Here is a 26110-nt window from a genome sequence, read left to right as displayed (position 1 = left end):
AGGGTCTTTGAAATTCTTTGTGCTGCTGCTTTCAATTAACACCATAATTAGTCGTCATTGTGGAAGTCTTCCAACCTGCATTGTCTGCAAAGTAGCCAAACTAGCTATAGCATGAAGTGATATCTCTGGTGAGGCCTCTTCTGACTCAATCGGATCATCTTCGATCACTTGAGTATCTTCCATCGATTCCTCCCTTCTAGACATGACCCTTCTATAAAACATAACTTTTAATTTTTATACCCGTGGCTGGGGTAGAAATTTTCATCATAGTTAGCAGTCCCTTATCTCTCCTTTCCTTCACCTCAACGGGTGGTAGCTGCTTGATGGGAGGCAATAACAATTAGAACCATTGGCTTGATTAGTTGGGCTAGACTTGCTTCAAATTGGGTTTGCCGACGTCGCATTGCTAACTTCTCCTCTTAGAGCTGGGCCAATCCTTTGACAATAGTCAACGATTTAGGATGAAACATTTGAATGATGAGGCGTATCTTGTACTTCAACCCACAGACGAAACAACTCACTAGAAAGGCCTCATTGAGTCCATCCGTATGGTTTGCAAGCCTTTCAAACTGGGTTTGATAATCTTGGACAGTACATCTAATGCAAATTGGCAAAGGATCCACCATAATCCTCATACTCGATAGGTCCAAACCTCATGTTGAATGTTGTGACAAACTTTTCCCACGCCAAATGAGGTTGGAACTTCTCATACCAACTAAACCATTGCAGAGCCTCCCCCTCATGTGGAAGGAGGCGATGGCAAGTTGTCGTTTCGTAGCAGTGTTATGGTAAGCAAAGAACTATTCTACACGATATACCCAACCAGACAGGTTGGTTCCATCGAATTGTAGGAAATCAAAGTGAATAGCTCGTGTTCATATAGCTTCGCCTATATAACTAACGGTCCCAACTTGGTGATTAATTGATTGCCACCTGATGCCTTTACCTAATCTCGCATCAGGTTTTGGGATATTTGGTCATACTTGAGACCGATTGCTGTTAGCAATTAAAGGATATCCCCAAGTTGTTGCCCATGCTGCTTAGTGGTATCTTGAAGTTGCTTCACTGCTTCCTCTACTTTTGTTGTTCTCATACTATTACCCATTCCTCGGGTTGATGGCTCTGATATCGGAATGTTGAGTCTACCTTTTCTCCTTCGACCAATTTTTGGAAGATCAGAAGAAGACGTTGGTTGGATATGCTTTGAGGCGAATCGTGCCTCCTATTTTCAAGAGAGAATTGTTTTTGGGAAGAAAACTCATCACGAGTGTTTCATTAACAAGGATACTTAACACAACACAACCTATAGGCTTGCGCCACCTCACCATAGTTAAACACAACTACTTACAATGACCCTCATTTTCCCACTACTCACCATAACTGAACCTAACTACTTACAATGACCCATTTTCCCACTACTCACCATAATTGATTCCACTACTTATGACCAGTGTTCGAAATATTGGTATCGCACCATGTATCGCACCCTTGGGATACAGATACATATCGGTTATCGCATGGGATATATCGTTTGTATCACGTAATTTATCGCACTTTTTGGGAAACATGGGGAAACATTGGAAAAATTGCTGAATTTTTCAATGAAATTTCAGGGATTATTAAAAAAGACCTTAATACACACTTTTAAATCATAAAATCTCAAAAAAGAAGTGTACGTAATAGGTTTCCTTTGTAAAGGGTCATAAGCTATGCACTAGCAGGATCCTATGCACTGTCAGTAGGCAACCTGTATCCAACGAAATTTTTGTTTGCCATCCAACAGACTATTTAATAGGGCCCACTTTGACGTATGTGTATTACATCCACACCATCCATACATTTTTATGGCTCATTTTAGGGCTTGATTCCAAAAATGAAGTAGTGACATGGTCTTAGGTGGACCATACCACAAGAAACACTTGTGATTGAATCCTCACCATTAAAAACTTCATGGGCGCAATGGAATGTTTATTTTCCATCCAAGTTGTTGATAATGTCACAAAGACCTGGATGAAGAGACCACAAAAATATCAGCTTGATCCAAAACTTTTGCGGCCCGTGAGAAGTTTTCAATGATTGATTACCATTGTTTCTTTTATTATGGCCCACTTGAGATTTGGATCTGCTTCATTTTTTTTGGATCATGCCATAAAATGAATTTTCCAAAACCGATGGATGGCGTGGATATAAGGAACATATATCAAGGTGGGTCCTATGGTTAGTGATCCCACCCACCTTGGTGAATTAGGGGTTCCACTGAAGTCACGCTTGTCTTGTGGGAGTAGTACCCAATCTACGCACAAAACGAAACATGGAATGTGAGTGGGACCTAACTATGGGCCCTACCATGATGTTTGTGTTGTATCCACACCATCCATTTTTTTGGAGAGATCATGCAAATGATCCAAATAATGATGCTGATCTAGAGCTCAAGTAGACCCTACCACAGAAAACAATGGGGACAGTGATGCCTACCGTTTAAACTTAAAACCATTTTTAGGGGCTCACCATGATATTTATTTGATATCCAACCTGTTCATAAGTTCAGCCAGATATGGAAGAAAGGAAAATTAGAATATCAGCTTGTTCAAAAACTTTTTTGGCTCCATGAAGTTTTTAAAGGTAGGAGTTCAATCCCCACTATTTCTTGTTGTGGGGTGTACTTGAGCTTTCGATTTGTCTCAGGACCTAAATTGATCTTTAAAAATGGATGGACGGAATGGATTACAATATATACATGAAGGTGGGCCCCAATGGAAGGGTCGTACCAACTTTAGTGCAATCGAGTCACACCGAACCCACTCTCAGGAGCGGATCAGGTGTCATGGGTAATAGCTTAGTAGGTCCCTTATTGTAGGGCCCGTCTTGATGATATGTTGTGAATCCACTCCATCCATTCGTTTTTACAACCCATTTTAGGACTTGGTCGTAAACATTAAGCACATCCAAATCTCAAGTGGACCACACCACGTGAAATAGTGATGATTGAATGCTTACCATTAAAACCTTTCCAAGGCCTATTTTAAGGATATCGGTAATGTTTATTTATCATCCAACCTGTTTATAAGGTCAAACAGAACTCGATGAAAGAAAAATACAAATATTAGCTTGACCCAAAATTGTTTTGGCCTACAAAATTCTTTTAATGGTCATTCACCATTTTTTCCAGTGGTATGGTTCACCTGAGATTTGGATCTGCTTAAGTTTCGGCACAGAGTCCTCGAATGATATGAAAAAACGGATGAGTGGCATGGATTTGAACCACACTCATCAAGATGGGCCCCACACGGTAAGGTTAACACCCAATAAGTTGTTACCCGCGTAACACCTAATCCGTTCCCTAATTTAAGAGACCAAGAGAGAGAGAGAGCTTGAAAGACTCTTCTCGTAACCGTGAACCGAAATCCTCGCTGGAAATCTGTAGTTCCCAACCCAAAATTACTAAAATTCTATCCCAAAATTCCCCCTTTTTTCAAATCCTAACTCGAATCCCTGTAATTCCTGGCAAAAATTCGGTTTCCTTCCAAAACAATTATCCTCAAAGAAAAAAAAGGGGGATTAGGGTTTTTCTTACCTGATCTGGCGATTTCGACTGTGGCCCACCAAATCCAGTTGAAAGGGACTACAATGTAAGAGAATTTTTTTCTATATTTTTGGAATTTCTGGATAGGAAGACGGAATTTCTAATATCGTGCGATGTATCGTCAATCTTAGCCATATTTGACGATATTATGCGATATCTGGTGATATATCTCACGAGACAAAGAATTCTGGGATTTTCTTTTAATTTTTGAGGGGTTTCGTATCGCTGGCTCGCGATAACGATAAATATCGGCCGATAGTATCGATATTACGAACAATGCTTATGACCATAACTACTTACAATGACCCATTTTCCCACTACTCACCATAACCGACTCCATTGCTTATGACCATAACTAATTACAATGACCCATTCTCCTACTTAACACACATTACTTCACTACTCATGACCAACATAGGTTCTCATGCAGCCCCATGCGCTTAGGCACACATCTCCTACAATCATGTGAGCCATCAGATACTAGTGGTTCACCACGAGTTATCATTCAGCTTGACTCATGCCCCAACGCCCCCCAATTGTTGATTGCAACTAGAAGAAGATAGACTAATTTTGATAGAGTAACAAGAAATTGAGGCATCAGAGGTAAAAAGGAGCTGATAACTGCATGGAATCACTCTACGCATACCTAGAGCATCACTATTAAGAACCTAACCAATATGTCAAAAAGCCACAGGACTGATGGAACGCGTGAAGTTAGGCTATTAAACCCTTGGAATCGTAACATTCCACTACGCTCCGCAGCCAACGCGGACGACCCACCCTATAGCGTCGTTCACTCTAGCCTCTTTTCTAGGTAGCCCTTTCCACTCATGGCATCTACATTGGTTGTCCAGGTAGCCTTCACGTTGTGGTTGCTTTCACTCTAGTCTAGGTTCCATGCCCCTTCCGTGATTTGAGCACAAAGCCCTAGGCTTGATGGAACGTGTCAAGTTAGGCTATTAAACCCTTCAGATCGTAACAATCACGCTGATGGATGAAGAAATCCCATTGCAAGAAATCCATAAAGATGTTAGTTTTCATTAAAAAGAAAGAAAAAAAAAAATCAATATAACATGGTTCATATGCATTGGCGATTCCATATGTAAAAACCTGCACACATAAGTTTAATCTTTGGATGTCTCCATGGTCTTTTCTTTTTTGGGATTTATTGTCTTTCTTGAATTCCTGTTCAATCAAGACTTAACAAGCTATGTAAAGAAATAAATTAAGAAACTTCCTAAAAATGCTACTACTACTAGAACTAAATAAACATGTGTCATATGTTTTTATGCATAGCTATATGGTTCTGTGTACATGCAATTTATTTATTTATTTATTATTATTATTTTGGAGGAAGCAAGCGAGGAATATTCTCTTATTACTTACCCAGGGCTAAAGCCTGAAAAGGTACAACAGGAGAGACAAGCCCCAAAAAAAGAAAAGAAGAGAAAAAAAGAGAAGAGGGGCCCACACCCTGGGCTCGAGGGAGAGAGGAAGGAGAAAAAATAAAAGAGCAAGAAGAGAAGGAAAAAAAAGAAAGAAATAACGGGAAGGAAAAAGGAGGAAGAGGAGGAAACCTCCGTGAGGCGGTGAGAGAGGAACAAAACAGCCCACAGCTCGGGCTAGGCATCAAAGTGACAAGGCAATCTCTATCTCAAAGATTAGCTAGGAAGAAGAGTGCAATGAGATAGTAGCGAGCTTTAAGAGGTGCCGGTTGAAATGTCGCAAAATAATGCTAACATGGCTGCTGGACGCTGCAACATAGGAATGCTCTCCACGAGCAAAAAGGCGCATCTCCCTGGAGGAGGAAGGGTCCGCTATTGTTGCAAGCTTTCTCTATTCTGGACCTGAATGCTAGCACCTGCAAGATTAATAGAATCAAATTAAGATATGCCTTGGAACAAAGTCTAGAGACACTCATTCGAAGGCCCTTGCATGCCAGTTTTAGAGATAATCCCCCAAATTAGGCGGGGTCTGAAGGGATGACATGTGCATGATTGTTCCTATTCATAGGGTTGTATTGAAGTCCAAAATGATGAGTTGGTTTATGGTCTTTTCTGGTTTTAGTAGTTCTAAATAGTCTTTTTACAAAAGGTGTGTGCTAGTGTAATGTGCTGTCATTCTTGCTATAGTACGTACGACAACGATTGCCATAGCATGCATTACAAGCCTATAGTACCTAACGAGGTTTGGGCGAGCGGCCAGTACCGTGGTTTTGCTCCCTATAGGCATGGGTTTGACTCCCCTCCCCGGCATTACCCTATGCACGTGGTTGCGGGTGATTGCATGCATCGGCAGGGAATAGTCTCGCCTTAAAAGGGGTGGGGACACCCTTTGTTGTCAAAAAAAGAAGAAGCCTATAGTACAACTGATGGGGACATCACGCGCGCACGCGCACTCACGCCGCCCCCCCTACGCACGTACGTACATATAAGGAGGACCCCACCATCGATCCGGCTCAATGATGACGTCCAGGGAGGGCCTCCAAGCTAGAAGTCAAGTTTTGGTTCAGAAAAGTGACCCGATAGTCAAGAAAAGCCCACGATGGGATCTCATGATCGTGGCCCACTCGTCGGATTGGTTTTATATTTTAGGTTTTGCTTATTGTTATTATTTAGAACATCGTGAACGCTTTAGATTTTTTTGTTTAGTTTTTATTTTAGTTTACTTCATCACCAAGTAATAGGTGTCCCACATGGTGCGAGTTTTTGGGTATAGGGTTCTCCCTATAAATAGGCACCCCTTGTAGTTCTTTTTATGCATTGAAGTTAATAAAAAATTCCTGCTTTATTTTTCTGCTCTCTTCATGAGTTGTGAAAGTATTCAAAAGTGGGTGCGAAGCCCTCCCTTTTCGAAGGGCTAACTACCGTGGTGCGAAGCCACATCGATCCCAATTCACCCCCATCTTCCATCATCTTTTTTTTTCCATCTTCCCCCACCATCCGTTCTTCGAATTTGTCTTTTTGTTGCATCAGATTTCTTCATTACAGCAGGTTTCCAGATTTCGGCCCGCAGGCGAGCTGAAGCTTCGGCGGAGCACCACGCACAAACCGTACATTGGATCGAACTGAGATTTGGGGGTTTTGGAGTCCATCCCTGGCCGACCAAGGCCAAGGTGGCCTTTTTCTGAATAGTGAGACCCACACACGTGCGGCCGAGATCACACGCACGTCCGTCTGGGCCATTGTTGCTGTCCACACGCGGGATCATCTTTTGGCTCAGGTTTTTATCTTCTTTTATCCTCTCATAGCCGTTTTTCATGAATCCTAACCCTAGATTACATGATCTCTAATTGATTTGCCCCTTTTTATTACCTTAGGGTTCCTTGAATTGAAATTAGGGAATCCCTTGGATTAGGGACTGATTTTTATGCATGAGTAGTTGATTTTATTTCCCTTTGACATCGTTTGGTTTATAATTTTTATTGGTCCAGTCCTAGCCTGTGTCGGCTTGGACCCGCTTAGATTCCCTTTTTTAATTGAATGTTTGGATTTTCATGTGGGACGTGGAATTTGTGTGATTGTTTCTGAATTGGTAGGATATAAGCCTGAAATCTTGCATATCATATTTAATTTTCCATGTCCTGTATCAACAACTATAGCACCTTTTGTTTTTTTGGGGATAGAAATCAAGGGTTAGGATGAGGAAATGTTTGGTGATTGAGATTAGTTATAGGTTAGGGTTTCATTTTTATATGCATACAAGGTTTTGAAAAGGACTTATAATGAGTGATCGAATAAAAGAAAAATATTCTTTTTAGGAACACATTGTTTTATAGAGGAGAAAACCCTAGAAATCAATTCCTTTGAATCTTGGTTGAAATCTTGTTCTTCTCTTCTTCTTCCTATAAAATCCACCACAAAACGAACCTTTTCATCTGATAGCCTCTTTCAATGACTGCAGTTTCTTCCAAATTCCATAAAATTCTCCCATTTCGTGATAGCCAGGTGGACTATTGCTGCATTCTTTTTTTTTTCTTGACTATCTGTAGGTACCATTCAGGGGGGGGGGTGGCTGGGATGCGGCTAAGAAATAAAATAATATGTGTAGGCTGTCAGTTGAAGGTTCAGAATTATCATATAGGAACCAATTTTGTCGGCCATTGTCTATCCATTATGGTGGTCGTCAGATCATCGGTCTGGATCACCACCAGGTTCCCAGTTGTATAAAGTAGGGATCAGAGGATGCTATGCCTACCCTTGATCGAGGATCAATCTCAATACATAACCAATGGCACATTAAATACAAACAAAGTGTGTCATTCCTTGCCTAGAGGCCAACTAGATTAGATCCATAATCTTGGAAAGCCTCTAGATAAAAAAACTAACTTGTGATGCTCAAGTCTCAAACTAACATCAGCCTCCTCAAAATCCAGTCTCCTCCATCTCCTCCAGCAGAACCATTGACTGAATTTCAATCTCAACATATAACCAATGGCACATTAAATACAAACAAAGTGCATCGCTCCTTGCCTAGAAGCCAAGTAGACTAGATCCATAATATTGGAAAGCCTCTAGATGAAAAACTAACTTGTGATGCTCAAGTCTCAAACTAACATCAGCCTCCTCAAAATCCAGTCTCCATCTCCTCCAGCAGAACCATTGACTGAATTAAGTGTTATTGTGGATTGCGATGATCTTTGATTGTATTAGTCTATATGGTTTTTTTTAGTGGAAATCATAAGACCTCTCGTGCTATTTGTGGGTGAGGAATTAATTATGACACGTGGCCTGCATCTTTCAGTCTACATATATGGCTTTTCACTTCTGTCAAATAGGGGCCATGGTTCAGTATTCCAGAGGATTGGTTTGTTGTCCTCACCAATGCCTCAAGAATCTCCTCTGTAGGACTACTAAACTTTCTATTTGTAGCCTACAGATAAACAGTTAATAAGAGACATCCTAACTCCTAATATTGGTTCCTGGGATCCTATTCCTGAATATTTTTGGGACATGTTCCATACATTGTGAAACTCAGTGTACCAATGGTCCCGAATTGATTACCAAAACACGGGCGCATGTTTGTCGGAATTGAAAATCTACATATCCTGTGGATCAATGAGCGCCAATATGGTATAATTCCTCTTTTTGGACCATGGTACTAATTTTATTCCTTTTGGATTTTGGTGCTGATAGATGCCTTGAATTTTTATCTGAATATCATCATTTATTACCCTGCTGTTTCTGAAAATTGGATGATTTTCAAGCATTCACGGTATCATGGTTCCTAAATTGGGTGAAGATTGATTTTAATGTATGCATTGTATCATGGTTCCTACATGGGTGAAGATTAAAAAAAAGTACTGTTTTATAATCAGCTATCATCCCATTGTTTATCAAACAGGACAATGCCTATATATATTGGTTTGAACTTTGGGCTATTTTTCTCTTTCGAGGTAGTTCTGTTTTTATCGCGAGCCACTAATATTTTACACCCATCTTGATTGATTTGTTTACATAATGGGTACATTAAATCAATTAAGGGTGAGTGTAGATATCGATTGCCTCCTCGTCCCATAATTTAGCGGGTCCTTCTTAAGTACAATTTCTGAACAAAATAATAACTGAACTACTTTAAATGGGTCTCAAAGATTTTGTATTTGATATGGATTTGAATTTGATATCTTTTTATTTCCGGATTAGTTTTTAGAGGTTGTGTGCAGAAGTTCTGGAAAAGTAAGACGCTTTGCTGCTGGTACAAAGGCTGGATTTGCATTGTATATAATAAATCGAAAGCTAGGTTATGGGGTCCGACCTGCATTGCATATTGAGGCTATTAAAGATGGGGAGGAACCTGTCAATTTTGGTCCGAATTCAGTTCTAGTAAGCTATGGAGAGGGTTGGAACTTGCAGACAGTTCCAGAAGAAGGTTTATTTTCAATGGTTTTTATTGGATTTTTCATTGCTTTCTCTTAAGCTTTGTGAAAGTTGGAAGAAGAATTCAACTGATGGGAATCTCTTTTCTTTATGAAAGCCAACTATGAAGAAGCGACGATACCTCCAGTGAAGCAGTCCCCTCCAGTAATGGTAAGCTCTTCCATTGTCTGTACTAATGTTGTCATAATCGTTATGGTATCGTAGATCGTAATTGGGTTGAATTGTATCATATTGCGAATCATATCATAAATCGTAATATTTTCTGATTTTCTTAAAAGTATCATAAAAAAATAAAAATAGTTTAATCATGACATAAATCATCTGTAACTGTACTGTGTATAAATGTGTCATTGTGTCATGTCATAATCAAAGTTCAAAATATCAACCTTTGCCCACTTACATATTTTTTTCTGTATAATTCAAAAAATTTAACCCTTTCCCCATTTACATGTATAGTGTATTCACTATTCATTTATGTATATAAAAAAGAAAACAAAAAGTTTGCCCATTTACATATATTTTTCTGTATAATTCAAAAAATTTAACCCTTTCCCCAGTTATATGTATAGTGTATTCACTATTCATTTCCATATATAAAAAAGAAAACAAAAAGTCCAAATAAATCTATTCTTGGCGGCCCTCTCTTTGTCCATCTTAGTCGGCGCCATATTATCATCCTCATCACTCATCAATAATATCAACATCAGCAACATCATCTTCATCTTCAGAATTTGATGTCGAAATAAATTCATCTTCTTCCTCGTCTCCCACTTTCACTTTTCCTTTTGCTTCCCTTCTAATTGCAAGTTTTTTAAGACTTACAAAATAGTTTATGCTTATCAGTTTATCATAATTAAATGAAACTGTTAATTGTAAGACTACAAGTTTACAAGACTATACTACAAGTCTACAACATGTAATCAAGACCTACGAAATAGTTTATGCTTATCAGTTTATCATAATTAAATGAATCTATTAATTGTAAGACTACAAGAGTACAAGACTATACTACAAGCCTAGACATTGATCATCCACTGACATATTGACAAAGCATTCACTTATGTTCATCTATTCATCATCTATAGGAAGGGCAAGATCCTCTTTCTCGGTGATCCACTCATCATCGGATTCCATGTCCGATAAGCAGATATAATCAAGCTCTCTCTCTCTCTCTCTCTCTCTCTCTCTCTCTCTCTCTCTCTCTCTCTCTTTGTATGACAGATTTCAAGTTGAAGACTGTATTTTTTTTTTTTTTAAATGACACATTCAATCTTTGTTGCTCAAGTCTATTTATCTTTTTAGAATGTATTTACATGAGCATATAGTTCCACAACTATTAGTCTATTAGTATATAATTATTAATTAGGTATACAAAGTTATAAACAAATCAATTAATAATAAAATGCATGAGGTGACTAATGAATTTAATAATTTTTTACTTGCTCAAAAGTACTCCAGTTGTGCTCACAACTAGTAGCACTACATGTTAAACTCATAATATGAATGACTAGCTTTTGTAATTTTAGACACTTATTTCCATAACTCTCCCACTATAAACCTATGAATCAATCATATAATATAAATATAAAAAAATTAAATAATAAACTAAATGACTTAAATATGAAAACATACATTTATGATTTAACTACTTAAAGAAGTCAAACAAGTAAAATTATTGAACAATTACCCTATTGCTTTGTCATTCTTGTTAATTTTGCTGTTTCACTTCCAAACAAATTATAGGCCCTTTTGAACTTGTCCTTATGTTAATCAATGATGACCTTTTACCTTGAACCTAAGATCATTCTTTCAATACAACATACAGGCCTGTTTTGATTTCTAAACTGCATAGAACTTCTCGTCATACTAAAATTATGGATTTAGAAAGTAAGCCATGTCATTCCACATCACAAGAATGAGGAACAACAATCTACAATGGAGGGAGAAAGATTAAGCAATTGGTCTACAAGGTAGAATCGATGTAGGAAATGGTGTCGAAACTGGTTCTGGTGATTTACGACTAAATGGTTAATGCCAATCTACACAAGCAGCTAGGTCGGAGATACAGGAGGCAGATGGTTGGACTAAAGTAAGAGGAAAGGATTTAAGGACAGAAAAATTGAAACCCGCCAACAAGAAGTTGGCGGAGTACCCAACACTCTTCGTCACTGGATATCCTGAAGGTTGGCTCCCAATCAACTTCTCTAGGGTTTTCGACAAGGTGAGCATTGTGATGGAAGTGGTAATTCTGCCCAACAAGTTCACTGGAGAATATAGGGGCTTCGCTTTGTTCGTATGCGCAAGCAAGAAGAGATTGAAGCAGCAATAGAGCTTCTAGATGGCAAGAGGTTTGGGGGGAAAAGAATGTCGGTGTAGGCAGCTCACTATGGGCCAGATGTAAAAATAGGAAGGGGGATAGGGAGTCGAAGCCCAACGGGGGGCCGTATGGTAGCAGTGTGATGGGTAGGGCAATAGACAAGGCTGGAGCTGGAAAGCGGGTGGTTCTCAACGAGGGGTTGGCCATATAAAAGGGGAATGCTTCATACAAGGAAGTTGTGGAAGGGGAGAAGAGGGGCGTGGATATGGTTCAGGAAGCGGGAGTAGGGACTGATGAGTCAACGCCAATATAAAAGGGAGGGAGGTGGGTCTAGACTGAAGGTGAAGGAACAAACCGGGTGGTTAAAGTAAAACCGAAATTTGTACAAAATGTGAGGAACTCACTGTAGTGGTGTGTCGTTGTGGTTACGATGGAAGGTGTCACGATTCCTCAAATCAAGAGCTGGTTGTCAGAATCCTACAACCTGGAACCGCATAACTATAGTATAATATCAAACCTGTAAAAGAAAGGAAAGTTTGGATCAATGTGCGACATTGGGTTAATGTAGAGCAAGTTCTCTTTGTTGGGGCCTTGTGGAGAGATGGACCGATTGTATCGATGTCTAAATGGATGGATGCGTCGGGTTTGAAGAATCTTGGTTCTTGTTGTGGGATATCCCTCTTGAGCTTTGGTTCAGAGAGGTGTTCATTGCTTTAGGTTCTTACATCGGAGAAGTCATTCAGATCGATGAAGCAACAGAGAAAGGTGAGCAGATGGGGGTTGCATGGCTCTGCAGTAGGAAGAAGAGATCTGTGGAAGATCCAAAGATGGTGAAGATCTTGATAGGTTGGATGTTATGGAGGTTAAGATCGGAAGGGAGGAGGGGAGAAAACTTCCCTTGCTGGGGGGAGATGGAGAAACTGTGAATGTCAGAGGTCAATCAGGACTCTTCCTCGCCGAAAGGAGAGAGATGATGGATCACTAGAAGTTTGGTTTGCTGGAGTACCATATCTTCATTTAGAGACATGTCAAAAGCCCATTGGTACGCAAGAGGTAGGTGAGGGACTCTCCAATCAAAAGGGCTTTGGTAGGATCAATGCTCCAAGGGCATTTCGAATGTTGGATGCATCAGCCTGAACCTTAATTTGGAATTAGGCTCGGTAAACAAACCTCCTCCGGATCCTTGAAGCTCTCCATGTGTACAACAAGTGCAGGTTTGGAAAGTAGTTCAGGATATGTGTCGCTTGGAGAAACAGTCTCTCTTGATTCGTTTGGGGGTGACGTGGCCAGTGAAGGATTTGGCTAGTGGTTGAGCAATGAAAGCCGGTCCGAAATCGTGTCCTCTATAGAATCCTCACATGTTCTTGGGATCGGGCATGTGTCCAGTGAATTAGTGCTTTCTTCGGCATGTGCGGAGCTTTCTGTATCTCCAGCTTGTGTGTTAAGTGGCCACACATGGGAATCTAACCCCTTTATTTTCTGAACTAGAAGGCTGAGTGTTTCATTCCAGGGCTACGACTTTGCGGATTTTGTGGGAGTTAATGGCGGGTCGATCATCATTCCTTCCCTAGAAGCATCTTGCCTGCAGATTCTATTAGAAGATGAGGATGTGAGCATGACGGAGATAGCTAGCAAAGGGAGCTTCGACTATGAAGATCATTGGGAAGTAAGAGGTCTCAGAAGAAAATCAAACAGAGCAGATAATGGTGGTGGAAGATCATTTAGAAGGCCACGTCCCTAGGATTTCGTTAGAAAAGGCCGTTATTATTGCGCCACTCAAGGTCGCAGAGTGATGGGGACATCACGCGCACACGCACGCCCCCTACGCACGTACGCAAGGAGGACCCCACCGTCGATTTAGATCGATGACGACGTCCAGGGAGGACCTCTTAGCAAGAGGACTGCGTTTTAGTCCCTTGGAGTGGACCCGATCGTCATGTGAATCCCACCATCGGTTCTCATGATCGTGGCCCACTATTCTAAACAATCTAGTAATTTGAGTTTTGGTTGTTTTTGTTATTAGGAACATCATGGACGGTTTAGATTGTTTTGATTAGTTGTTATTTGTGGTTACTTCATCTCTAAGTAATAGGTTGTGCACATGACGCGAGTTTTGTGGTATAGGGTTTTATTATAAATAGACACCCCTTGTAGGTTTTTTTTTTCGTTGAATATTATGAATAAATTTCTGCGTTTTCCTGCTCCTCTCTGAGTTGTGAAGCCTAATTGGGTGCGAAACCCTCCCTTCTTTGAAGGGCTAATTACCGTGGTGCGAAGTCACATTTATCTCGATTCGCTTCCACCTTCTTTCATCCATATTTCTCTTCTCCTACAATCATCTACACTTCAAATCCATCTTCTATTGCAGCCGTTTTTATCTCTACAGCAGATTTCCAGAATCCGGCCATGTAGGAGGGTTGAAACTTTGGTGGAGGACCATGCACAAACCGTGCATCGGATCGAGTTAATATTTGGGGGTTTTGGAGTCCACCCCCGGCTGACCAAGGCCAAGCTGGCCCTTTTCTGAATAGTGGGCCCCACACACGTGCGGCTAGGATCACACGCACATGCGTTTGGGCCACTGCTGTTGTCCAGACGTGCTGTATTTCTCTGGTTCGTCTCTCTCCTCTCTTTCACTCCTCTTTTCACCCAAAATCCCTAAACCTAACCCTAAATTATTCAAATCCCCGATTTTATGCCCTTTCTTCAACCTTAGGGTTCCCTGAATTGAAATTTCTGAATCCCTTGGATTGGGAGAATTATTTATGTGCATGTGTGGATGAATTTTGATTGATCCAGCCCTAGCATGTTTAGGCCTGAATCCGCATAAGATTCTCCTTGATTGAGTGTTTGAAGTTTTGTGTGGGATGTGGAATTTTGTGTAATTGTTTCTGAACTAGTGTGATCTACAGCCTGAAAATCTTGCACCTCATATTTGAATTTCATGTCCTGCATCACAGAGCCTTTAAAAGGTAGGGAATTGAATGCATTGGTGGAACATGTTGCGCCTTCGAACAGTCAGGAAGCACAACTTGATTGCGAAGCGATAGCAAAGGAGCAGGTTTAGTGGTTAAAAGACGCGCTGAAAGGGTCGAGGCGTTACTTGGGATGTCGTTCGGAGCGCGCAATGAGGATATCGTTGATTTCTTCTATTTGTCAAAAGTAAGGCAGTTCAGGTAGAGATGGAATAAGATGCGGCTTGATCGTTTCCTATTCAACAAGCTTTTGGAGGAAGAAGCCTCATCCCTTGAACTTCCATTATCCATTGAGGAAGTCAAAGTTGCGATTGATTCCATGTGTGGTGAGAAGTCTCCAGGCCCTGACGGATTTCCTATTGCCTTTTTTCATATTTTTTTTATATAGTTTCTTCATAAAGACGTCATGAATTCATTTGCGAGTTCAATGAGCGGAGTAGATTGTTTCCAAGCATGGGTGCTACATTTATTGCACTCATCCCTAAGACCAAAGGTGCGGAGCAGTTAAAAGATTTTCGGCCAATAAGCTTAATAGGTAGCCTGTACAAGATTCTTACTAAAATGTTGGCTCTACGGTTTTGGGGAGTGTTATGTGAGGTTATAACCGACAATCAAGGGGCATTCATCTTGGGTAGACAGATTCTTGATAGTGCGCTTATTGCCTATAAATGCATTGATTTGAGGTACAAGGAGAAGAAAAGTGGTGTAGTTTGCAACTTGGACCTAGAAAAGGTCTATGATCACGTGGACTGGGACTTTTTGGACTACATGCTGGATCGGGTGGGTTGCGGGCATAGATGGAGGGGTTGGATGAGGTCTTGTGTTCAGGTTGCCTTTTTTCCTATTCTAGTCAACGGTTCTCCTAAAAGATATTTTAAGGTCTAAGAATCTTTTTGTGGTCGTTGGCGAGGCCCTTAGCAAAATGCTCCGTAGGGGCGAAGAATACATCCTAGTTAATGGTTTCAGAATTTCCGAAGGTGGAGTCCAAATTAGTAATCTTCAATATCATATGACACTATTAGAGGAAGTCAATGTGGCCATTGATAAATAGCAAAATACAAGTGTGGTCTACTCGATAAGTTGAGGTTATAGATTTGTGTGCAACATGATCCTCATGGTGAGGCCAACCTATTGGATGGGTTGGATGTCGTACACACATGAAAGGTTTGAAGTTACCCACTAGGTAGGTAGTAACTTTAGTCCAACTGTTTGGACTTTCGTCTTTAAAAGAGAGTAATAGATATAATACTCTGGCAGCATATGACGCATTATACACCTGCATACACGTGGCACATATCAAAGAAAATTAAATCAGTTAAAATGTGGGGTCCACTATTACAAAGTCGTAGTATTAAAATCAGATTGTTTGAATGACTATAACTATTGATTTGGGGATGTTTATTGAAGTAGGACTATTGGATATTTTTCATTCTTCACTATCCAGTAAATGTTCATCGATATATTAATTAGGTGATGAAATAATCATAATTTTGGGCCGATTGCATTAGTGGGATGAGCGCTATAGCCTTATGGATTGCATGAATCTGGGACCGATTGCTTTTAAGTGGACCCCATTGTTTGAATTATTTCCAATATTATCGAAATATCTCTGTTATTATCGTTATCTTTAGCTTGGCGATACTGCTAACACTGGTAGCGATACTGATAACATCGGTAGTATTTGTAATTCCAGGCATTAGCAATGTATTGTTAAGTATGGCCAACACAATATTTTCAATTATGTAACTTCCAGGTGTCGCTTGTATTGCCAATGTATCGCCAATATTTTCGACTGTGTAAATTCTAGGTGACGCTTGTATCACAAGAGTATCGATGATATTTCAATAATATCGCTAATGTAGAGATATCACAAAAAATTTGTTTATTAAAAAAAATTCTATTTAAAATTTTTTATGAGCACATTGTTGTATGCAATTTTCAATTTGTCATTGCTAATATTTGATAATATCTCAATATTATCATTATCACAACATGCGCGATATCAAGACCATAATCTTTTGTTTCTTTTCTAGTTGTTGATGATTTCTTGGCAAAATATCATGAGTTATCGATTCTACAATATCGATGTATATTTGGATGGAAGGTTTGATGGATGATTGGATGGTTAGATGGGATGGATGGGATGGTTAGACTGTTTCTTACGGTGACATGCTTTTAAGCCCCCATTAAATGGAAATGTATTGTATATACATTCTTTTTGTAAATTTTTTATTCCTTAATATGCAAATATGTGTATTTAGCATATCCTGAAGTTTCACTGAAAATTCTACTGTTTTCCTCATGTTTTCATGCATTTCCAAGTATCAGCGATATTGATATTGTTTCCGTATCCCCGGCTAGCGAAACTTGTAGCGATATCGATATTTTAGTTTTATTTTTTTCTTAATATGAATTGGGGGAATGATGTCAAATAGTTGGCGATATGCATTAGTCGAAATAGTGTCATTGCATGCATGAATTTGTGGTGAATTTGGGCCAATATAAACTTGTTAGGTTCGTAAAATCATTAGACAGACCGAGACAATATTCTCACCAAAGAGTGGACCATTATGCCATCATAAACATGGTAAAAGCAAAAAAAGAATGTCTTCGGAATCTTCTAAATATTTGGGAAATTTTCACATTTTTTTTTCCAGATTTTTTTTACAAAAAGAAAAAAAAGAAAAAAAAGAAAAAAAAAAAAAAGAGTTGTTATAGGGGATCGGATGTTACAACCGATACGCATAGCTGTTCCAATGGGCATCGTTATGCGCAACAAAATCTATATGGCACAACTTACTGAAGATTCCGCCACTCTCCGATTATTTCCCAAATTGCTGAATAACATTTCTTTACTTCTTCCAAATTATTTGTTATTGCCTCTTTTGTCCAATTGGTTGCTTTGTAAATGTATCCCATGGTCAACCTCTCATCTAAATTAATTAATTAATCTTAGTACCTTAACCAATGGGAAAGTAGTCTTCAAATAAAACTTGATGGATGGCAAAAAATCTATATCGGCTAAGACTATATCCTGTACTTGTTTTCACTTTGCGGTAATTTTTTTTTAATTTCTTATTCCCATTCCTTTGACATAAACATCGACTCTAAGCCAATCATATTTTTATGTATGCCCCTCAATGTCAAGTAACACGTAGCAAATCGCATTACGACCACTCTTGTCAACTTGCCTTTTATATGCTTTCTCATAAAGTTTAAGACCCAATAATGCCTGTAATGTAGACAGCTATAGCCCTTGTCTTCGACATGGTCCCTGCATGAGCTTTCCAATATCTTCAAGCACAAGGTCTATACAATGGGTTGTACTTAGAGACCAAAATAACTTCTTTCTCTTCTCCATTAACATTTGACCCACTTTTAGCTAAGCAGAAGTTCTATTCGTAAAAACTTGCACGACATTCTTCTCACTTACCCCATTAATAACGACCGTAAGTAAAGCTAACAATTTATCCGCATTCTTCGAAATATTAGATGTATCAATAGATTTAAAAAGAAGCACTAGTCAGACTATTAACAAAAAAGTTGGTAATAAACCAATTCACTCTATCCGTCCACGCATTCGATATGATTGTGCATCTTGTTTTCCCCTTTCGCAAGATTATCATTGATGTAATCATAAAAGGCTAAATTTTTGGGGAATTTTAGACTGAGCTTCCGACAGTTCATACCATCCATACATAGTGTTTTGATCGAAGATTTCAATTCTTCCATGTTTCACCAGTGAGTGGACCATTTTGCCATTATAAACATGGTTTAAAAAAAAAGAAGAAGAAGAAGAATACATATTCAAAATCTTCTAAATATTTAGGAAATTAACACATTTTCCAGATTTTTTTTTAACCAAAAAAAAAATTTGACCATAATAGATGTGCAACAGTCATTGCACCTCCCATATTGGACGTTACAACTGATACATGTATTTGTTTCAATGGGCACCATTATGCCCATCGTAATTGATACGGCGCACCTTACTGAAGATTCTACCGCTCACATATGATTTTCCAAATTGCCAAATACTGTTTCTTTACTTCTTCCAAATTCTTTGTTATTGTCACTTTTGCCCAATCAGTTGCTTTGTAAATGTATCCCATGGCTGGCTTCTCATCTGAATCAACTAATCCTAACCTTAACCAATGGGGGAGTAGTCTTCAAATAAAATTTGATAGATGGCAAAAAATCTTCATCGGCTAAGACTATCTTTTACTTATTTTCCCTGTGGTTTTTGAAAAAGCTTTCTTCCCATTCATTTGAGGTAAACGTCAAACCCAAGCTAATCCTATTTTTATGTATGCCCTTCATTATCAAGTAACGCGTAGTAAATCACATTATGATCAATCTTGTCAACTTGCCTTTTGCATTCTGTCTCATAAAGTTTAAGACCTAATAATGCTTGTAGTGTAGACCGTTATAGCCCTTGCCTTCGCCATGGTCTCCACATGAACTTTTTAATATCCACAATCATAAGGTCTATGCAATGGGTTGCACTTAGAGACCAAAATAACTTCTTTCTCTTCTCTATTAACATTTGACCCACTTTTACCTAAGTGGATGTGCTATTTGTAAAAACTTGCATGACATTCTCCTTGCCTATCTCATCAATAACGGGTTCAAGTAAAGCCAAAAATTGCCCATATTCTTTGAAATACTGGATGTATCAGTAGATTTTTATTTATTATTTTTTTATTTTTTATTATTTTTTTTAAAATGCACTAGTCGGGCTATTAACTAAAAAGGTGGTAATAGACCGATTCAATCCATCCGTCCACTCATTCAACATGATTGTGCATCTTGTTTCTCTCTTTCACCAAGATTATTACCGATGTAATCCTAAAAAGCTAATTTTTCGAGAGTTGTAGACCGAGCTTTCGACAGTTCATACTATCTATACATAGTGTTTTGATCTAAGATTTCAATTATTCCATGTTTCAGCAGGAACATATTGTCCCATGGAAAGGTCCAAAATATGGAATAAACAAGTGTTTCCACGACTTTGCCACCCAGTCAGTTCTGTTCCACTTAATCTCTAATAAACTATTCCTAGCAAAAGTTTTATATCCATTGACAAGTTGTGAAGAGTTTAATCATAGATAATCTCTTAACCATCCATCAAATAAGTGGAAGATTCATTAAATTGTGAAACATTACCTTGCCATAATGTGATGTGCTTCCATTGTAGTACATGTATTGCCTAGGGCATAAAGGGCATGATGACTTAATGTCATCCTCACCTCCCTCTGGCTTATCACTAGCAGCCTGTTCAGGGTTCCAAACTTAATGGTGGCAACTAAACACAAGGTTTGCACTCGTTGCAGGACAATTTAATGGAAACCTCTTTTGACTTTTAGGAAGTGTTGCAACAAACGAGGCATTTCGCTATCAACATGAAATTGGGGACCTAATATTGGGAATTGAAACTATAAATTATTCTTTTTTGTTAACGTGATCGGGACTAACAAGAATGGTTGGGACAACAAACATCCATCTCGTTCGTACTTTGGATACCCACATAACCATCAAAGATCGTTAAAGTGACTAATTCATGGAAATAGAGGGCGCTGGGGACAAAGAAATTGTTGGAGTTACCATTTCTATCTAGCACCAACATGCTTGGTGTCAAGCAAAGATAGACCTCTTGCCGGTAGGCCGGCTAGAGATTTCTTGTAAAAACATGTACTTTTTCTGTTGGGTTATAGGTGGGTATTTTACCAAAGGTTTCTATTATATCAATTTACCCTTGTGTGAATCTTGTTGAAGCATATACTCGGGGGGTGCGTGTAGGGCGGATGATTACAAAACGGACTCCTTGGTCATTAGATAGAGAAGATCACTCTCCAATCCGGAATACGAACCGTCAAAGAAATTACCCATTGAATTGATCATAGGAATACCAGTTATAGTACCTATCAACCAAAGAGGAATCCTTCCAATAATTAGCCTATTGCTTCGTGTAAACTTCAAATGATTTCTCTATGTTGTCAACCTTTGACTTTGAAAATGTGTTTCTTACTTTATGATATGTCGGAAGCTTCAACGCTAGCCTAAGTGCGGCAACTGCTTCCATTATAAGTGTGAAGTAGGGGCTCTTCACAAGATTAAATGATAGTGCATTCGTGTACAAGAAGCGAGCAATAGCAAGGCATACATCATCTCTATTTACTTTCTTCCAAGTTTTGTTTAGAGTGGCTTGTTACTTTTCTTTTGCCCCACTCTTTCTTCCAACAAAGTCATCCATAGACGTCCTTTTCTTTTATATCTACCACTCGTCCATATCATGTATTATTGGAACTCTTCCTACATGGTGCATTGCTTCTTCCTGTTGTTTCTTTTCACTCAAATATTGTCCAAAAACTTCCTAAACTTCTTCACTACATCATCACCTACTTGGGAACACACCGCTATATTTTTCTTTATTCAGGCAAGGTAATGTTTCATTTGAAACACACTTCCCCAATAACTCCTACAAAAATTGCATTTGAGGTGAAGGCTATTGTTTTTATCCATTGTATAGCAATAGTTCCACATGGGGCTTTGATCCTTATTCCTTGGACTTCGACTTATTTCCCACTTCAATAACAATCAACACAGCCCCACCGATTAAGAGAAAACAATTATTTAGCTTAAAGTAAACATATAAATCATTAAGATTGAAACAATTTTGAACTAAATAAAAACCAAAGGAAAAAGACATAAGCAGTATCCTAAAAGGGAAGAAGGAAAAAAGAAAGCTTATAAAAGTATTTCATGTTTGGAAAAAGCAGTGTTCTATTTCATTGACTGACGAAAAGGATTTGTGCAATTCTTTCTCTATGTTTTTTAAGCTCCAAAATTTCTAAAACTCTTCAATATGTATAATGTTTTAGTGTGGGTGACAGGTTTTAAAAACAAGAACCCTAAAAAAATTGGAAAAAACTGATAAAATTTTGGTTTTTTTCACTGATTTTTTGGTGATTTACACACTTGACCAAATCATATGATTCATGATTTGATCATATGAGTCAGATTTGCAATTTGGGTGTAAAATCCAAATCGTACACCCGTGCGATACGATCCGAATCATATGATTCAGATAACACTGGTCTGTACTTCTATAGGTAAAATATGCTCCCTGATAGAAGGATATGTATAGGATCATTAAGCTATGAGTTTGTACAAGTGAGGCCCATGCTTTCGTTATCCAAAGCCGTTAATCTGATGGCTGTTTCCCCCCAAAATCTCCCAGATTGGAAGATCTTATCCACCTAATCATGGACCTTTTCTCCTTTGAATATGGATATCTGCTTTATCATTTTTGTAGACAGTCTATTTGTAGCTTATCAACTGGAGGATAGATAAGGAGACTTTTCAGAAATTGTCCATCCACTGCCATTAGATCAATCACCTGTATCACAGAAATTGTGGGCCGTGCTTGTAGAAACTCAGACATTGAGGATGCCATGGATATCTATAGGTCAACATTTGTATAATTCCTCCTTAATTGGGTAGTCAATAAGGCTCTTTTTGGGAATATTTGTGGGTCAGCAACGGAGGTCTTAAGAAGACAATGGCTGATTTGGAATGGGCTGATTAATTGTTAGGGTGTCGTTGGGTGTTGTCTTCCCTTTTGCTTGGGTAGTGCTTCTTTGTATGGTTGCCTTTTGGGCTTTTCTTTTTTAATAAAATTTCATTATAAAGCTCTTTTTGGATAAAGGAAGTTGAATTGGTATTTTGTAAAACCTTGAGGTTGACATTTTAATGAATGTTCTGGAATTTGGATTAGGCAAATCCTGAAATCTTCTGTTTGGTAATCAAGCTGAAAATCCATGGAAAGCCTGGATTCTTGCAGTATTTTCCCCTCAACTGTCAATAGGTGTGAATCAGTGCAGTCCGTAGCCCTGATGGTCTCATCTATATATTTTTTGAACCATGGTCTATCCACTGCAGGACCTGTTATTTCAATTATCTTGATCACCAAACTTACCTGTCTTCAGAAGCTTTCCTTATGTAAAAGAAAAGCGTAAAATAGTAGTATGTTAAGGGTGGGTAGGAGGGAGGGACATGAATTAAGTTGGACCTGTTTTCATTTCATTTGCAAATTGAGTGGAAATGAATTAGGCCATTTGCAAGCTCAAAGTGAGTGCAAACACGGTTACAGGTTTCCACTCGATGGAGTTCTGTAACTTGGGTCTTCAGTGATTCCATGGGAAATTGAAATCCAAAGTCAAGTTTACATTAAAATGGTAAGTGTTAACTCCTATGTAAGATCAACCCCTAAATCCCCACATTTTTTTCCCCATTTGTATTAAAGAAAGTATTCTCATGCTCATTAATTTGTATTAAAAAAAATAATAATAAATAAATAAAACGTTCTCCTCAAAACCTTGCAGATGTTGATGGCTTCATCTCATTCCTGTCCCAGAAATGTGTTAAAGAACTGATGCGCCCCACTGAATTATCTTGAATACCCATCATATCATGTTTACTCTCCTCTATTCAATTAAATTTTTCATAAAAATTATTTAAGGGCTCGTTTGGCATTGCTAATCTAATAAGAGCTTTTCAAATAAGAGCTACTCTAATAAGCTCTGTGTTCTGGCTCTTGTTTTAAATAAGCTCATTTGGTAAAATCACTTTTTCAAAAATAAATAAATCTCTTATTTGAAATAATAAATAAGAGTTTTTTTAAGGGGTTGTTGATGCCATTCTTAAAAAGTACAATAACTCCATTATAAGAGCAATCCAAACAGTTGTATTGGTGGATCTCACCATAGATGGATCATGCCCCAAATGGCAAAAGAATGGATGGCTACAATCTTCATGTTTCAAGACATTTGGGTCATCCATTATGTCGGACATTGGATGTGGATCGTCCATCATATGGAGCCCACCACCATTGATGTAGATCATCCATCGTGTGGGCCAAACCTTCAAAGTGAACCATCCATCATGTCAGGTCTGTCTTGGATGTGCACCATTCATCATTAGGGGCTGACCTTTGACGTGGGCTGTCCATTATGTGGGGCCCACTTTGATGTAAGTCATCCATCATGTGGGTGTGGGGCCCACTATCAATGTTAATTGCCCTTTGTGGGGCTCGTCAATGTCCACTACCCATCACGTGGAGTTCACATTTGATGTGTCCATCATGTGGGCCCCACCTTCGAAGTGGGTTGTCCATCATGTGGGGTCCAATTTTGATGTCCACCATCCATCGTGTGGGAGTGCACTTTCTATATGGATCATCCATCATGTTGGGCCACTTTGAATATGGGCCGTCCATCATGCGAAACCTTGGATGTGGACTGTCCATTAGGTGGGGCCCACTTGATGTCAACTATCCATCATGAGGGGCCACACTTTGATGTGGGTCATCCACCATGTGAGGCCCACTCTGTCCATTATGTGGGCCCACCTTGATGTGGACCATTCATTATGTGGGGCCCCACCTTCAATATGGATCATTCATCGTGTGGGCCTACGTTTGATGTCAGCCATCCTTCGTGTGGGTCCCACCTTTGATGTGGACTGTCCATCAAGTGGGGCCCACTTGATGTGGATGGTCCATCATGTGGGGCCACACTTTGCTGTGGACCATGTGGAGCCCACCTTTGATGCGACTGTGCATCACATGTTTTTTAAGAGTTTTTTTACTAGTTTCTGAAAAGTTTAGTGGTGAAATTAGAGCTTTACCACTCTTAAAAAAATAATAATAATAAAAAATAAGCTTTACCAACCATCTTATTTTCAAAATAAGAGGTTTGCTTCTTTTTTTTCTTTTTTTTAAAAGAAAAAGCAAGTAAGCTCTTATAATTAGAGATGCCAAATGGCCCCTAAGTTACAATACTGTTTTGTAAGTCTCTATAGGTTTCCAGAATTCATGCACCTCAAATATTTACTTGCTGTTATCTGCATAATTTGTCTGCTGTTTGGTTTCTTCTTGCAAGCTGTGGAGAACATGTTCATACCAGAATGCAACCATCTAAAATTTCCTTTACCCTTCAATATTGTCCAACTCCGCCCAGAGTTCCAGCCGCTGCCCCAGATTGTTAGGGCTGTACACTGCTAATATGCCCTAACAAACTGCTGCCTCGACTAGAACTTCACTGAAAGTGACTATGATTCTTCCGTTACCTCCATCTTCAACAAATCTGTGAATTCCAAATTACTAGGATGCCCTTCGATCTCCCTGCTGCTACTAGTTACCAGAACTGTTGATTGGCTGGGCTCCACTATTGATTGAGGATGCTAAAAAATCTCCCACTTTGAGAGATCCAACCAATGACCTACAAATAGATAGTTTGGTTAAAATACAGCAGCAGCCCATATTGAATGAAAATAGTTAAACCAGAAAACATTTGGGTCTTCAAATATGGGTTTCATCTGAATATACAGAGACATTGACTGATGAAGTCTGTAATTCCTCTCGAAGTGCAATGGGGTTGGGAGTAAATGTCCATGTACTTGTAAGGGGCTCGTCTCTTGTATTTCATTTATTTGTTCTCCTGGAATACTGATGATTCCATCTTGGTAATGCATCTTCTGTAGACCTTTTTAACATGCAATCTTTTGGTTTTGTGTTGGAAATTTTCCTTATAATGATCAGGCTTTCTTGTGATGGTTGTAGAAATCAGCAAGTGTTCATCCCAAAGGAAAAACCATTAGTGGGCTGCGATCAAATATCAGTTTCATGTATATCGGAAAGATATTGTTAGCCTTTGGTTTCATTTTCTTGCTTGGCGGGACGTTCACCTTGATTCTAGAAAATCTTCCCACGTTAATCTTGTTTCTGACAGCATCATTGTAATACACGTAATTTTGGCAGTTTGTAATTGATAAAAAGAAAAGGACTGATTCCGTTTGGCCTGGGCTATTGGATGTTTGATGGCCATGGACACAGCCTTCTGGTTGGTAATAACACTTAAAGAAAAAGACAAGAAAAGAAAAAAAGACCCATCTATTTCAGTTTTTTTTTTTACCTTTCCCTTTAAATGTATTTCTATTTGATTAAAACCCAGCGGTGTCTGAATAGCGCTTGCAGTGTAGCAGTAGACGGTGCTGTGTAGCACAACCATATTGTGCAAGTCTCATGTTGTGACGCTGTTTGTAGTGTAGTGTACACTGTGCAGCATGTCACGTATAGCGTATGTAGTGTATGCAACAGTTGAAGCTCCAAAAATTTTAAGATTTCAAATGTACAAGCATGACAAGCATGCAGCTGAAGAGTCATAAGCATATTTAAATAGTGTAGAATAAACACAAAAGCCTAGCTTTTATAAAAGAAAAGACTTACGACTGTAAAGTCCTGCCCCTTACCGCACTTCACCTATGGCCCCTAAAACCCCAGTTCAATTCTAGAAATCCA

At 39.0% G+C, this 26110-nt stretch overlaps 1 protein-coding gene across 1 annotated transcript in view; it reads left to right on the top strand.

Annotated features, from left to right (window-relative positions):
• LOC131232261 (uncharacterized) overlaps nt 1-25710 on the top strand; it is a 43924-nt gene extending 18214 nt beyond the window's left edge. The window contains exons 2-4 of the mRNA XM_058228496.1: nt 9226-9451; nt 9557-9609; nt 25373-25710. Coding sequence (XP_058084479.1) covers nt 9226-9451; nt 9557-9609; nt 25373-25552 — 459 coding nt within the window. The 3' untranslated portion in view covers nt 25553-25710. The remainder of the gene's footprint in view (nt 1-9225; nt 9452-9556; nt 9610-25372) is intronic.
• The last annotated feature ends 400 nt before the right edge of the window (nt 25711-26110 follow it).

Source organism: Magnolia sinica, chromosome 18, assembly GCF_029962835.1.
Source record: "Magnolia sinica isolate HGM2019 chromosome 18, MsV1, whole genome shotgun sequence".
Taxonomy (NCBI): Eukaryota; Viridiplantae; Streptophyta; class Magnoliopsida; order Magnoliales; family Magnoliaceae; genus Magnolia; species Magnolia sinica.
This window is presented reverse-complemented; position numbering and strand designations above follow the sequence as displayed.